The sequence below is a fragment of the Streptopelia decaocto genome, assembly GCF_964273445.1.
Source record: "Streptopelia decaocto genome assembly, chromosome: 3".
Lineage (NCBI taxonomy): Eukaryota > Metazoa > Chordata > Aves > Columbiformes > Columbidae > Streptopelia > Streptopelia decaocto.
Window position 1 is genome coordinate 32,861,836 of NC_138656.1, and position 16,969 is coordinate 32,878,804.

The 16,969-nt window shown below is 35.0% G+C and overlaps 1 protein-coding gene across 1 annotated transcript in view; it reads right to left on the reverse strand.

Annotated features, from left to right (window-relative positions):
- The window catches only part of DNAH8 (dynein axonemal heavy chain 8), a 134,833-nt gene that overhangs the window by 114,971 nt on the left and 2,893 nt on the right, over positions 1-16,969 (reverse strand). The window contains exons 5-15 of the mRNA XM_082048935.1: positions 15,081-15,188; positions 12,910-13,011; positions 11,214-11,360; positions 10,068-10,265; positions 9,445-9,521; positions 8,829-8,928; positions 6,533-6,652; positions 4,583-4,718; positions 3,416-3,603; positions 2,407-2,487; positions 408-524 (exon numbers count right to left, since the gene is read on the reverse strand). Coding sequence (XP_081905061.1) covers positions 408-524; positions 2,407-2,487; positions 3,416-3,603; positions 4,583-4,718; positions 6,533-6,652; positions 8,829-8,928; positions 9,445-9,521; positions 10,068-10,265; positions 11,214-11,360; positions 12,910-13,011; positions 15,081-15,188 — 1,374 coding nt within the window. The remainder of the gene's footprint in view (positions 1-407; positions 525-2,406; positions 2,488-3,415; positions 3,604-4,582; positions 4,719-6,532; positions 6,653-8,828; positions 8,929-9,444; positions 9,522-10,067; positions 10,266-11,213; positions 11,361-12,909; positions 13,012-15,080; positions 15,189-16,969) is intronic.

Sequence of the window (16,969 nt, forward strand, 5' to 3'; positions counted from 1 at the left end):
CAGTTTCACAGCATACCTGCTATGAATACAGTTAATGCTAAAAAACTCTCCACTGGGCCCTGTTTACATGGCGGTATCTTGTGTGCAACTGCACTCATGGGCAAGCACTTAAGAGAAGCAGAGGTACACTCTGAAAATCAGAGTGGTGGTCACAGAATCTGAGAACAATTGGAAATATATTCTACTGCAAGAATGGAAGCAAAGATCAAACATTTGAGGGTAATAATGGAAGAGAATCATGGAGTACATCATTCTTCAAAAAAAAAGAACATACTTTAAAAAGCAAACAAAATTTCTATGTATTTCAAGTGGTACAAAAATAAGCACAAATTAATTTCTAATATGAAGAGCGGCGTACTGGAAATAATTGAATTATCATTTCATTTATATAGTGATAAATTGTATACCTTTTTAAAAAACTGTTTAAACATATACAGAACTTGATCAGCTTCTTGAAAGAAACTTTCCAGTGTCACAGATGACCAAGTCAGCATGGTAAGTCCTTGCCTCAACACAGTTTCCATCTAAGCATAAAAATATAATTTTGTAGATTAAAAAAAACAAAAAACAAAAAACAAATGCCATTATTGTTAGAATCACTAATGTCACTGATGAAGGAGTTGTGTGTAAGTTTTACAAGGAAGGTTACATGGTTTCAAGGAAAATATCAAAGGAATTTAAGCAATATTGGAGAAAGGGAGGGTAGTGCATACTACAGCCTCTGTCTGCAACTGTCAAGTGTAGATGTTCAGCAACAATCTTCCCCTTCCTGTTCTCCTAGGTAGCATCTTTTAGTGTTTCCTACTACTGTGTAAAATTAAAATCAAGTCCACTATTGATCTTGCATTTCATCCTTTAGTATATATCTTGACCACTCTCAACAGCATAATTAGTAGTCTTTCAACCTCATGCATCTATCTAGTGACATTTTTCCTTTGTCCCCTTTTGAATCACAGTGGTCCTCTCCAAATTTTGTAATAGCTTCAATGTTATTTTTAAAAATCCTCTCTTCCCTACCATTTCCCTTACTGAATTCTTGGTTTTCCACAGCCTGCAGAAATCAGCTCATTTCCCTGTCTCTGTATGATCTACACCAAAATCCTTCCTTCATTGCAGATCCTGTACCTTCAAAGCAGATAGGACACTGAGGAAAAGGAGTCTTATACTACTGCCAGGCTATGAAAACAGACCTTTCCAGACTCTCTCACAGAGCTCCCTTGAAATTTTTGCCTAGCACTCCAAAGCTTCTCACTGATTTCCAAGTACACAGCCACCACAATTTTAAATTTTGCCATCTCCTTGAAGTGACAGAAATTTAATTATGCTTAATCGCTGAGAAACTTTGAACTGATTACGCTCATATTTAATTTTAAATAGCCAGCTATCACATCTGCTCTTACATCTTAACATTTACCAAGTCACTGCCTGGACTTCACCCCTTCACTTCATTCTAATGCTTCTTTTTGCTATGTCTATATCACGACTACAACTGTTAATTCAGCTCAAATAGACACACAATTATTTGCAAATACAGCTATTACTATCATCTTTATATACATGGTTTTCATCTTCTGTTGTTCGTACAATATTCATCCTTCTCTTTTGTCAGTTGTTTCCTCTAAAACACAGAGGTGTACAATTCCCTCTATGATATACTCATGTTTACATAAGTATCACTACAGTAAAGACTACAATCATTTTATCTTTTTCTCTTTTATTATTTAACTCTTATGAGCACGGACAATTTTTTTGTTTCTTATACTTCAGCACATGTCAGCTATGTAGTCCCACAAACTTAAGCAAACTCTGCAACCTTTTGATATTATTTACAACCAAAAAGGGAAAAGTTACTTAGAACAATCACACACATACAATCACACATACACTTGCAAGTGTTTGGCAAAATGAAGTGGCTTGTCATATATACATTCTCTACCTCCAATAAAACTGTGCCTTTAGTGTAGCATATAACCTTTCTACATCACTGAAGAGACTGACTCAATTCACAAGACTAACAATTCTCTCCAGGCAGAGACAAGGATCACAACACTTAGTATTTCAGCTAAACTAAAAGCAAAACTTCCTGTGAAAACTTCTAAAGCTGAAATAAGTGATAATTTACTTCCATGTCAAAGACAGAGATTTATGTAGACAAACAGACCCACAAAATCGATATTCTTTGTTCTACTACATTTCCATCTCATAGGCAATAAGATTATTCTACTGTGATACACATTATTTGAAAACTGTATGAGGGATGCAAAGAGCAAATTTTTTGTCTTAAATGTTCTAGTAAAATTAAGTTCACAACATGCAGATCCATCTAAATAGTTTAAAATTATAAACTACCATTAAGATATTCTAAGTTCTTTTGAAGAATACTGAAGTGCATTTAACAATACCAACCTTCTTCATTTTGGGGGACATTAGTTCTGCAAACCTCACTGGTGTTTCTTGACACAAATCTTCATAACATTGGAGAAGACCCTGTTAATTATTAGAAAGGGTAGTATCAAGAAGAATATTTTAAGTCCTTTCTTTACTGAAGGAAATAACCTGTTAAACAATCAAATCATCAGAAAAAACACAGAAAACAATACAAGACTACATTTGAAAACAAGTGTAGAATTTTACACAGATATTACATACCTATGTACATAATTTCTGGAATGCAGTGAATCCGTACCATGCTACACAAGGAAAAACTAAAGCAGCCTTCACGCAACAAATTCTTTAAGTACAAAGCCATACAAAGTAAGATCTTTCTCTAGAGCTAAAGACAGCTTGAGCTTTAGTGACCATAACTTGCAATACCCTCTTGCAACTAAGTAGCATATGCTTTAGATAAATAAAGTCACATATAAACTCAGTTTTAAAATATCCTCTTGTCTTATGTCTTACACACACACAAATCTTGTATGGTACAACTCATCCACAAGATAGAAGATTCTTGAAATACTACAACAACAGCAAATACTACAAGTATCAAAACCCTGACTTCTCTGGCAGGTAATCTGCAAAATTCTAGATGTTTTTGTGGCTCATCATATCTTCCAATCCAGAAGAATTACAATCTTTGCTTCTCAAAAACTGTAAAACTATGTTTTACTGAATTTCAGAGGGAACATCTTTTTGATGGCTTCAATTATTTCATCACCAGAATATATGTAACATGTCACAGAATATAAAAAAATATATATGCTTACACTTAAGTATACTAGCCCACACAGCAGTTAGCAGAGGTTTTTCAAATAAGAACCTCTATGTCCACATGTGCATTCCATAAATTTACCATTAACTACCTCATACTCAGCTTTAATGTTTATTTAACCATAGAGGAAAGTTTACAGTTAATCAGATTTTCTTTTTTTTTTTTTTTGGAAAAGAGAGCAATCATGATAATTTTTAAATTTACCTCTAAACGTAACTTGTTTGACTTCAGCTTATTTTCCATTTTTAATATATTTTTTGCTTGCTCAGGCACTTCCAGACCCAACTTTATCATACATTTGGTCTCTCGAAGAATCTCTGGAATTTGGGGATTAATATTAACCAGGAACTTCCCAGTTTTAGGATGACGCACAAGTATTGTCGTTTCTAAGGCTGTGAAGACATTTTTATATCAGTTTCTAAGACAAACAATTGTTTCTGTTATATAAATTATTACAGAATAAGGATTTCTGACATTACTATACAATGATTAAATATGTATTGTTACTTGTGAAATAGCTTCACATTGTTTCCAGTTAAAGAAATTGTACAACCGACTTTCACCATATTAGCTTTCTGCCATATAAAACCTTTTTCTTAATAAGCTAAACAAGCATAAGATCCAGCCTTATTTCTGGCATATGTTTTCTTAGCTCAAGTTAGAAAATGATGAACTTCATTTTCTGAGATGTGCTTATGAGATGTGCTCAGTATCTTACAAGATTTTGTTAACCCAGAGCATTAAAGCTTATATACGGATATTGCAAAAATACAAAACAAAATAAAAGCCCAAATAGCAACACAAAAACTTCTGTTAACTGTGCGATGACAAGATTTTATTCTTATAAATTGGCTCCTAGTTTTGAAGCCCACAGAGTGTCTATAATTTAGATGAAAAATCTACTCAAATTTTTAATATTTTTTCAAACTTTGACTCTCATTTAATCTTAAAATAATAAACCTTGATTATCAAACATTTTTTCTAGTCATAAAGTAATACTTGTCCTGAGAGGGACTGGGATAATACAACTGTAGAAATTATTGTAGTAGAAAGAAAACAAGAAGAATTATTAAATGGTATATATATATAAAGAATTTGAATACAAAAATGAACAACTGTGTGCCTTAAATTTGTTTCACTACTGTTTCCAGCCACTCCTCAAACAGTGCACCATATGTGGAAATCTCTGTATCAAAAGCAAGTTTCAAGGTCAGTAAGGGACAGAGATTTGTATTATTGGGCCTGCTTATTCATTTACACATTTTAAGGGTAAACGAGGCTTTAAAAAAAAATCTGATTTGTGTAAATTTAGCATTCAATAACAGTAAAAACAAACAAACAAACACCACAATTATATACTTAATTACTTACGATGTTGTAATTGTGAAATTTCCTTCACCCACGCTTTATGATAGACTACCTCGAATGCCACCAATACATAGGCAATTCTGTTATATAATCGAACAACTGCTTTGCCTTCTGGACTAGCCAAGATATTTGATTTTTCCTATCAAAAACACAGTACATTCAAATTAAAACCATATCAAAAGAAAACCATACTATTCAGTAATGGAATTTCTTGTTCCCAGACTATTTGAGATATCATCTGGAATGAAACTGGAGACCAGATTCTTAGTTAAAGTGCTGCAGCTATTGTGTGGGTCCTATAACAAACTTGCTTTTTCAGTGGTATGAAAACATATACACCAGACAATTTCAGGATGTCAGGCAATCCACATTTATGCCTTAAGCTACTCCTAGCTTCCATTTGGTAAAGAGACATGATTCTCCATAGAGAACAGAAGAGCTGGGCACTCAGTTAAAATACGGGACATTAGTCTTGTGTACTAGGCCCAGTCTGCTCCACTAAAAAAAGAAGAAAAGCACCACTGGCTGGAATGGCAAAATATGTCTTTCAGCAATACGAAGACAGGCATATAAATAATTCAGTGCATATTTCCAGCTTGGGGTGCTAGTTCAGTGGTAAGTCAAAAAAAGTGTTCTTCTGTATTATAGTAAGGTTTTTAATACCATCTCTCACAGCTTCCTTCTGGACAAGTTGTCCAGCTGTGGAATGAGTGGGTTCACAGTACACTGGGTGAAAAACACTGTCTGAGGGGCAGAGCTCAAAGCATCATAAGTGAATGGGACTACATCTGGCTGGTGACCGGTCACCAAGGTTCCTCAAGATTCAATTCTAAGGCCAGTTCTGTTCAATATGTTTATCAATGATGCAGGATGCAGGAGTTGAACATGCCAGTAGCAAGTGATGATGATAGCAAACTGGGAGGTCCTGTTGACTCTCTTGAGGGACAGGAGACATTGTAGAGGGATCTAGATATATTGGAGCATTGGGTGATGATTAATGGGATTAAATCTAAGAAGTCAAAAAGCTGGATCCTGCACCTAGGACAGAGTAACATGAGGCACAAATATAAACTGGGAGAGGAGTGGCTGGCGAGCAGCACTGCAGAAAGGGATCTGGGGGTGCTGGTTGACAGCAGCTCAATACGAGTCAGCAATATGTGGCCTGGTAGCCAAGAGGGCAAACCACATCCTGGGGGCAAACATGGTATAGTCAGATGGTCAAAAGAGGTGATTGTCCCACCGTGTTCAGTGTTCGTGCAGCCTCACCTTCAGTACAATGTGCAGTTTAAGAAGGATGTGAAGGTCCTTGAATGCATCCAGAAAAGGGCAACAAAGCTGGTGACAGGACTGGAAGGAATGTCCTATGAGGAGCAGCTGAGGATTTTGGGCTTGTCTAGTTTGGAGAAAAGGAGGCTGAGGGGCAACCTCATTGCTGTCTACAGCTTCCTGAGGAAGCGAAATGGAGAGGGAGAAGCCGAGCTCTTCTCCCTGGTATCTAGCGACAGGACATGTGGGAAAGGTTCAAAGCTGCACCAGGAGGTGTTTAGACTGGATATTAGGAAGAATTTTTTTACTGAGAGGCTGGTCAAATACCCTAGAGAGGTGGTTAATGCCTCAAGCCTGTCAATGTTTAAGAGGCATTTGGACAATACCCTGAAAAACACACTTTAACTTTTGTTCAGCCCTGAATTAGTCAGGCAGTTGGACTAGAAGATCGTCGTACATCCTCTCCAACGGAAATAGCCTATTATGGTCTAGTCTAGTCTAGTACTACATCTTGAATCTACAACAGCAATTACTGCAGAGCATTTTTAACTAGATATTCACATACTGAGAAACAGGTTGCCTAGCATGTGAGAAGTGACATCATCGTAGCCAGGAACATTATGGTCACTCTACTGAAGACAGTTCACTGTTACACAAGACATGTAATTTTTCCTCACATCAACTTACATGGAAATAGTTGATTGGTTCATTTATCCTTCTGAATAGCTGTCTCGCCCACAATATCTTTCCTGCAACAGGTGGCATGTTTCGAGCAAGTGGAGGGTCATCTTTCTGACGTTGGTAAAGCTACAATAAGAACATTATTAAACACATGGATTAAAAAAAAAATCTGTTGAAATATTAAACTAATTTTCTTCCGGTACCACAATTTCTTCCTCCTTGCAAACAGATTAAATTTGTGTAGAGTCATACAACAGTTCATTGAGAGAAAAATGTAGTTCTTCCCCCACTTGCTAGCTTCTGAGATGCACACGTTGATACCATTGTCGGTATGTCTCCTGTCTTCATTATCTCATGCTGTTTCTTAGTTGTGCTTACTTATGACAGAGCCCTGAGTACACCAAGAGGCTTTGCAAACCTACAAGCTGAGCAGGCAGCATTCAAGGCCAAGCCTGACAGGTGCAGCTGTGTAACTTTGGAACCATCTGCTGTGAAAGCGAGCTGTGTAAGGAATTACTATGAGAACCATTGTTGGGGCCTTTCCTCCTTTACTCAGAACTGCCCTCAGGAAAAGCCTAATCTATATTGGTAATTGAGAGGTTTTACCTGAATAAAAATGTCAACATTATTCTTCAGACACATGCACCTGACTAATAGCTAACATTTCAGGAGTTTGATTTGATGATTCTTGTGGGTCCCCTCCACCTCATGATAATCTGTGATTCTGTGATATGCTCTTTTCTACTAACTTCTTCTCACCAGTATGCATTTAAAGGCTCCTGCATACACAGACCATACTTTTATGGGGCCCTGCTCACTGAATGGCTGCATTATAGTCAAGAAAAATTTGGACTAAAATAATTGCATACCAAATTTGCATTGACAAATTATTCAAGCACTTTAGAACCAGTATTGCAGTGGGAGCAAGTTTTTATTAGAAATAACTTGCCTGACAAAGACAAAAAGCAGTCCAATAATATCTAATAAATATTTAGAACTGGCCAGTATATTGGTGACATATTCTTCAAGAGAAGAAGAATATTTGTATCCACCCAACTTCAGGCATGTAAACTCACGCTGTGATAACACAAACAGCTGTAATGCTTAAGCAAACACCACTCTTCACTTCCTGGCATGTCATCTTACCCCTACACTGTATCCTGCACAGCCCCAACAAAAGAAATTCAAGTAGCTTCATGGCGAACTTAAGAGAGGAACTGAGCTGGATTAAACCCCCTCAGAAATTATACCTATTTTTTTGGCTGGGATAAAGCAGCCAAGGCTTGGGTCAATGATTCCTTCAGCTGCTAGTGTTGCTGGAAATATGTTCATCAAATTAAGCCAGTAATTAGAGTTTCAGGAAGAGTTATATACAGTAAGTAGAGAAAGGACACTGTAAAGAGTGGTTCAGAACAGCTATTCTGGGCTACAGTTTTAAGTCACAGTTTGGAGGAATCATTTTCTAGTAAGTCCAGAGTTTACAGATAGTTGGCTCTTCACGTAAACACATGTCATTCATCCAACAAAATGTAAGCATCTCTAAAAAAATATTTACACCAGTTTGGTTTTCCAGATTCCTTTTATAGTCATTAAAAAAAAAAAAAAAAAAAGGCCATTTCAAGATTATTATTTAAATCCTCATGTTAACACATAAAATAGATCAGATGAACTGACTCCAGAATACACATTTCTTTCTTAGGTAGAAAGAGAGTATGGATGTCTAGTTCTGATATAGATGTTTATTTTGCAGACATATAAAGTCTGGTTAGATGAATTCCACTCTAAAAGTTTAAAGTCAAGTGACATGAACAGTCCCCAGAAGTTAATTCTCATTTATGCTAGTCATCGTACACTACACAAATCACGGAAAATTATTTTATAATTAATATAAATGCAATTTACCTACATTTTGTATCTATTTTATACTGTCTCAACATTAGATAATTGCCATTTATAAATGCAAATTAACTGTAAAGGCCTCATATAATAAAAAACTGAAAGTTATATTCAAGTGATAAGCACAGCCAGTAAAGAACATACTGGTTTTTTTTTTTCTTTAATTGATGAAGAAACAACAGAAAAAGTTTTGGTTTAAAAAGTAAAATTGTGATGAGACATTCACCTGCAGTAGTGTGTATATTGTAATTGCCTACACACTTAGGTCTGTTTTCTGTAACAGGAAAACAGAAGTATGATAAATTGAGCATTGACAGCTAGCAAAATAGGCAGAATAAAAAAATCTTAAAATACTAGTTCTTATTTTAACACGAAGTTTAAAACTTATTGCAAAGAAATGAAATACCTTTTTAGTAGCTTCAAGTTCTGCTACATAATGTTGAAGAATACAACCAACAGTACACACTATTTCCTCTTGAAGGCATGGCATTCTCAGCTTTTTAAACCTGTATTAAAAATGAGTACCCAAAATGATATTTCTAAAATGCAGGGTTTGTTGGTTGTTTTTTTGGTTTTGGTTTTTGGTTTGGTTTTGTTTTTTTGGGGGGGCAGGGGGGAAGGGAGGTGGTGGTGTTACATGAACATTACACAAAATTAAATAAGCACAAATCTAGTAAATGGTTCTGGATCTGGAAAAATTTTTCACTTTGAGCAGTTTAAGCAAGTTGGAAAGTTCTGCCCTGGTGGGGTTTTTTTATTGTTGTGGCAGGTTTTTTTAGCTTTTAATTTAATATCCTCTTGTATATATGAAATAAACTGTAATGAAATCAAGAAACATGAGAATATATGATTCCCACAAGAAAGCTAAAATGCATCTTTTATTATGATTAGATGGTTCAGAACGCCAATAATGAAAAATTCTTGATTAGGCCCTTTGTCCTAAAATTAGCTGTGTTATTTAAATTGTACTAATCAGTAATTTGAAGTTACTTTTAAATATTTGAAAACATAATTGCCAATACCTTTGAAGTAACTTAAGTGCATTCTGTGAAGACAAAATTCTCCCAAAACAGGTACGCATAAATGTCTGTATCTGTCCCTAAAGAATATATCAGTTAGTACAGTTTTTCTAGTCATATAATGGTTTTTTCATGTTTGATAATTTCTTAACGTAGTAGCATTCAAAATCATTGCTACTTAGAGCACAAAATAACAGTCTTCACTGGTCTATGCTTAGTATAATCAATAAATAGATAGTGTCTGCCAAGTAATCTCTTAAAATGCCAGACAATTTTAGTAAAGAATCAAATAATGTATTGAAAACAGATGCAGTTTTGTTCTGCCCAAAATCTGACCATGTGCCTCCAGGTAATAAACCACCTCTGTGTAGACCATTTTGTCAGGTCTCATTATTTTTGTCATTTTGGCTGCAGAGTAACTAATCTTCAGTGAGGACTGTATGATTTATTTTTTACAGCTTACTTTAGAAGGAGAAGAAAGAAGGGAAAAGCCTCCTGCCAGACAATCACAAACTCTATGACCTTTGGAAGAAGAATAATGTAGCCTATTCTCAGTCCAATGTGTCACTGACATTCAGGGAGATACTAAGTAGTTAATGTAAGTTACGTGTAGTAATATTACTTACCTCTACACCTTCGACTTTCACCATGAAGTCTGCAAAATCCATATCAAAATCTGTTTTTCGTGGATCAAGGATGTCATATTGCTTCATTTGAATATTGCGGTAGATATTGGTGAATTTTATTGCCATAATATCTATTCCTTCGATGGTAGACTGACTCAGTGCATCAAAAGTTTGTACTACAGTTATGATCTTTGTAATCTGAAACATAAACATTATATTCATGCTCATAACTAATTATTTGCTACTTCCTCTATAAACTAAAACCTGAGTAAAATAAAATAAACATTAGCCTCTTCTCTAACTACTGCATTCAGAAATGTGTTGCTTCTGAGCTTCTAAATCAAGTATCTTCAACACAGCACGGTTAATTTAGTTTTCAACATCAATTCTTACCACAACCCAATACAAAGTAAAATCATCTTTATTCTTTTGATGGTAAAGGGTTTCATTTTTTGTATTTGACTCTTAGATTCAATAGAGCTATACGGAAAAACAGTTAAAACATGACATACTGATGACACAAAGATTTCACAGAATAAAAAAAACCCAACCACACAGTTCAGTATATACACTGCATGACAAGGAAAAATATCAAAGACCCAAAGAATTCCTACTCTGTGATCAATGTCCCATTATTCTCTTATCTCTTGTCTGACCTTATTCTTCACCAAGGAACACCTATTTTCTTTTCCATGCAAACTCAAAGAATGCTAATTTAAAATCCTTTCATCAGCTTAGCAAGTTAAATGTTAAGAGCACACCAAGCATCAGAATCACCTTAAGAACTATGCTTGGCAGCAACAGGAGATTTTAATGCTTTGGGACACCATTCAAAAAAGCAAAGGTGTGTTACTTTTCACATAATTTTAAACCTCCTAAAATAATGATATAAGTCTAGATCAATTATATTCTTTCTTTCCACACTAATAGAGGTAAATTGACAAATCCCAAAGGACACAGTGAGGTAATTGCTGAAGTATTGGGATAACTTACTCTGTGAAAGTGCCTAATTTCTCTCAATAAAGAGTTAAAAGCTCCTTCAAAAGATGATTAAGAACATGTATTTTGACAAGTCTTCACTTCTTAAACTGTTTTCTGGAGAAGTTGTTCGTCTCTACCGATAATAATAGGACACAGTATACTCACTTTTTCTAATCTCCTACAAAAAGCTTCAGATTTTCCTAAAATGTATGTTTCCGATACTTCAAATGTCTGTTCTCTTCGAGTTTCCAAAATCTTTTTCTTTGCTTCCTGAAAGCATTTCTGATATTCTTTCAATAAAAATATGCAGTCCTAGAAAGTGAAGGAATACATACCATATTCATTATGCTATGCTAATGGATGAGAGACTAGAGAACTCAAACTTACAGTCATTCCAAAGTGGTTGATTATCACTCAATCTAGTTTCAGTCAACACGCAGTAATGACTTAAATACTGGGGTTTTCTTTCAGTATGTGTAGCAAATACAAATGTACAACGGTACAGTAACACTGAAAGACTTAGCATTGGGAAATGAATCAACAAAAAAATAGGAAAGTTCTAGCTCATGTTAAAGAGTGGTTTAGAGGCCAGTGAAGAGCAGGTGATAACTACCCATCTAAAAGAGACCTTTAAATATTAAGAAAAGCCATTATCTTAATTAAGAACAGTCAGGCTGTCCTCTGGATAGGAACAAAATTTGGCACAACAGGATATTCTACTTGGAACTCCCAGGGGACCTAAAGCAAATTGGTTATATAAATGAATGTGTGTTGACAAGTCTGAGTTAAAGCGAGATTGAAAAATAATCTCAGTCGATTAGTTATGTAAAATACTAAGACTTTATCAGACGTAGAAATAATGACTGGTGAGAAATGCAAAGTCTGTAACCACTGGAATATGAAATCTAGTGTCTCTTCTCAGAAACAGACAGCAGATTTTATCACAATATACTGACAGTCACCAGACTGTCTGAATATATACGTATATATAAAAATTGACTATGAAATACAGGAAATGAAAAGCGATCCTCATTGAAAAGAATGTTCAGATCTTCAAAAATATACAGATACTAGAATGAAGACTGATCACCATGATTAGAAATCAGGCTTATATTTCTCTCATAGAATAATGAGGGCATGTCAGCAGTAGAACAGTCACCAGATAACCTCAGTGAAGCAGATGAATCATTAGAATCATATCATCCTGTCAGTTCAGGAGACATACATTCAATACACTTTCTTTTGTACCTCTGGATCTAATTTTTAAAAGACTATGAAATTCTGTGCCTTTCTGGGTAAGATAGGAAGTCAATTGTTGAGGTCTGATAAAGGAGAAGGTGGAAAATCAGTCAGTATTGGCAACCAGCAACCCCACAGCTGGATGTATTTTGCCACAGCATATTGCATGTGCTTAATTTGTTCTTAATATGTCACCATCAGTGGAAGAAGAGGAGAACTCTCGTAGGATTGAATCTTCATGGTGTACCAAGGAAATCTGGCATTTGAAGGAGCTACTGTAACAACGTGGGACTCTGTTCAAATAACAGGTTCCTCACAGTAGAGAAGATGGTACCATATAATATAATGCCAAGAGGGAAGAATGTGGATTATGTACAATAATAAAATTCCTTGGTTGCACATATGGTGAAGATGCCAATTCCAAGGTCAGTGACAGACCACTCCAATTCTAATTTCAACAAATGCCAGTGGGCTAAAAAATAGTAAAACACTCAAAGCTTCATGAAATAAAACAATAAAGAGGTGTGAAGTACTTGATATATATTGATATGGACTTCCTTGTGCATATCAATACGTAATTACTAGGTTTTATAGGTAAATGAAGAAATACCAAAATACAAACCTTAATTTTTCCAATGACTGTTGATGTCTCCTGGTCCCAGACACGAGACAAGCCACCATTTGTAATATATGCTCTACATGACGTTACCATTTGATTTGTAACCTAGTGCAGACAAACGAAAACAAGTACGTCTCAAGCTTTTAAGGAAATCTGCTCATTTCACAAAATCTAACAAAAAAATTCCCACATGCATGTATGAACACTATTGGAGCTTGGATAAATTTCAACTGTGGGGATAACAGTGGCTAAACAACATGTTACATACATAACACCCTATAAAAAAAATCTTAAAACATTCCCAGAAGTGCATTTAAGTCCCAGAAAGTATTTGTAAGTACTATTAAGTCCAGCAATACATATGCATAAACACAGAATGCCACCAACCATAACTCAAGAACAAAGGGAAGTTATTTAACTTTAACTATTCTTCACTTATGTTGTCATCTTTACACTTTGTAGTGTATGCATCCTTATTTGAAAATGGGCATTAAAGCATTTTCTATCCTAGTACTATGTCTTTACCTCAGTCTCCCATGGCTATGGAAAGGAGAGAACATTTTTCTACTTCTCAACCACAAAAATCCAAAGTTTGTAATGACAGAAAGAGAGAAAGGAGTATGGAAGTGAACACAGATATAGAAAACACATCTCAGAAAGCAGCTAAAGGAAGATATTTTTCGTCTATTACATATTGTGAACAATTCAAAACAGTTCTCCCAGCACATGACAGTACTGTAAGCAGGTCTTAAGAATCCCTAACTCAATAAAGACTAAAAACTGTCACATCAAAGGCAGCTTCCCACTGTAATACAATTACTAGTTAAGTTGTAGATAGGCCCTCCAGAGTCACCTCGGATGATCTTTAAATGGAAGCAAACAGTAAGGGGGACCTTAAGCCACTGGATTAAAATAGAGCTTTTTCCTTGCTATTTCTTAGCACAGTTTCATGTAACCAGTTTGTTATTAGCCTCTGTAGCGAAATCACAGAATGTTAGGGATTGGAAGGGACCTCAAATGATCATCTAGTCCAATCCCTCTTCCGGAGCAGGAAGACCCAGATGAGGCTACACAGGAATGTGGCCAGACGGGTTTTGAATGTCTCCAGAGAAGGAGACTCCACAACCCCCCTGGGCAGCCTGTTCCAGTGTCTGTCACCCTCACTGTGAAGAAGTTTCTTCTCAAATTTAAGTGGAACCTCTTGTGTTCCAGTTTGCACCCACTGCCCCTTGTCCTATCATTGGTTGTCACCAAGAAGAGCCTGGCTTCATCCTCCTGAAACTCACCCTTTATATATTTATAAACGTTAATGAGGTCATGCTCAATAATAGTCATTAGCAAGCATCAATACACAAACATATAAAAACTTATTATATAACAGTCTATATAAAGAGTAGTGCATAATCCATACCTCAGATCAGATGTATGGAAAATAGCCCCAGCTGTGCATAAATATAGCCTCAAAAAAGCACATATTTTTTAATATCCTAGTTCAAACTGAATTGTAATAAAAGCTTTACACTTAAATCTGAGGTGTTAGGAAAAAAAAAAAAAAGTGGTGTAATAAGGGTCTACTATGAATTTCCCCTCTATGCTTACTGGAGGTGTGTATTTTAGTTACGAAGGACTTCTCTGTTCTAAATCCATTACACAAACCATATTTTCCTCCAGTGAATACTTGAATTTGGCAAAAGATATTGTTATAACTAACTAGCTGGTCTTAATTTTCTGTTTAAGGTGATTAAGATTATAACTTTTCAAGTATGACTTGCTTCTAAATGTGGGAACCTTTTGTCTTTCATACTTTTGGAGGAACAACCTAGTCAGACTGATAGCAATCTGGTTAATTAGGTTTTCAAGGCTGATAATAAAAGAATCTTTGTCGATTCAGTGATTTAAGAAACAACTGAACAGAATGATTCAGATCAGGAGAATAACCAGGAAGAAAAAAAAATTTTTTTGCTGAATCAAGAATAACAACTGAGTTCCTTCCAGAAGGCAAGTCCTCTAATCCAAGTTCAACCCTCTCCTGATCAACAGACTTATCTTCCTTTCCTACGCAGACACTCACTATATCTTAACAAATGTCCTACTGATTTAAACAAAATGAGGTGGTTTTTTTTTCTGACAAATCACATACTTTTTATATTTAATATTGTATTTAATATATTTACCTTTATAAACAATGATGTCATTCTCTCAGAAGTATTGTAATATCCTGAAGTTCTGTGAATCATTCGTATAGCATTTATCAAGTTTGGTATTCCATGTGTCATTGATACCTTAAAGCAGAGTTTTGAGAAAAAAATTACTTTCTATTCTTAGCAACTATTTGTATTCTATTGACAACTTCTAAATTACATTTTTCCCTAAATCACATGGACCAATCTTCAAAATGCTTGGCTTCTTACTGAATAGTTAGTTTTAAACACAAAACAAAACAAACAAACGAACAAACAAACAAAGAACTAATCACGCTCAATAAATTTTAAACCTCAACTAATAAAAACAATAAACCTCTTACATGGATTTGGTAAGAAGTCCAATTAAAGATAGTAATATGAAGATGCTATTTAATATGCTAATTTGGAGATCAAAATTGAACCTTGATTCAAAAAGTAGAGGTTGCATTTTTTGGCACAGAAGAAAGTACAAGTACAGCTGTTAAATATTCTCTATGCAATTACACTGTGATTGCAATCATTACACAAAATGTTTCATTCAGACATTTTACATAACTCATTAATAAATTGTCACAATGTTAATTTCATTAGTAAGTGCCTAATTCATTCAATCATCATATGAAACATCTAAATCTTTCACATGTTTCATGAAATCATTGTTCATATCATTAAAATCAAACTATGGTATTCGAAGTGTTCAGTAAGTTTATCACTTCCGGAGTATTCGGGGAAAAAAGTTAAAAAAAAAAAAAAAAAGTAATAGATGATAATTCATCAGGGATTTAACCAAATTGCAATTCAGAACATCAAGAAAAAGTAATTTTGACCATCAGCCCTCAAAAGAGAAACCAAGCTCCTGTCATTAACTTCAGGCTTCAAACTCAAAATAAACACACTAATACATTGGATAGACATAGCAGACATTTGCATTTGGCAGAAGAGTATGCAAGAAGGTTATATGGTATTAAAACAACCCTCAGTGTGCACGTGTTGTTCATCACTCTCTCCCATCTCCAAAATGGAACCAGGAGATTCTGAGTCTATTTGTTTTCTTTTTTAATCCTTGAAAAAAATTAACCCCTGAATAATGGACTGTACAGAGTTTTCTCTGATTCAAAGCCTCAAGTTAAATACTCAGTCTAAACTTCCGTATCGTAACCCACTTCAGCTACAAATGTGACTACGTGTGATACTGCATAAACTAAATGCCATATTTTATGTACACACTAAATGTTGTATTAAATCTGCGAGTACTGCATTCCTAATCCACTACTATTTCAACTGCTTTTCAATATTGGATACTAAATTCAACTCAAGCAAGAACATAGTTATTTTTAAAACAGGATATATTTAACTTGGATGTCATTATTTTTAATTTGAAAACCATAAAAAAATCTTACGTAAATTATCTTGATCTCTGGAACAATGTTCAAAGAAAGGAAACAGAAATTCAGATTTATCCAAATTGTTCCAGATTAAATAAAAATGGTTAACTATCCTGTATTAGTAAAATTATGAACCCTTTAATGGGTTTCTACCTACAAATCTCTGTGCTTAAGATAAAAAGAATTTTATCTTAATATCTCATATGAAGCACATAGTCATTTTGGCCTGGTACCTGGCACCCTCTAGTGATACTCTGAGCTGAAGACAAACAGCATCTTATTATAATGGTACTGTTCATCATAGTCCTCTCCTCTACTATTCCATGCATTATCAATTCTATGTCATATATTATCACAGAATTTTGCATCCTCTCAGTTAAAACTTTGACGTATGATCCTAAGCTGCCAGAAATTCAAAAGAAATGCAGCACTTCCTGACAGAGGACAGGAGGCAGGTAGGACCAAAGCCAAGGAGGACTGAAAAATAAAGTAGAA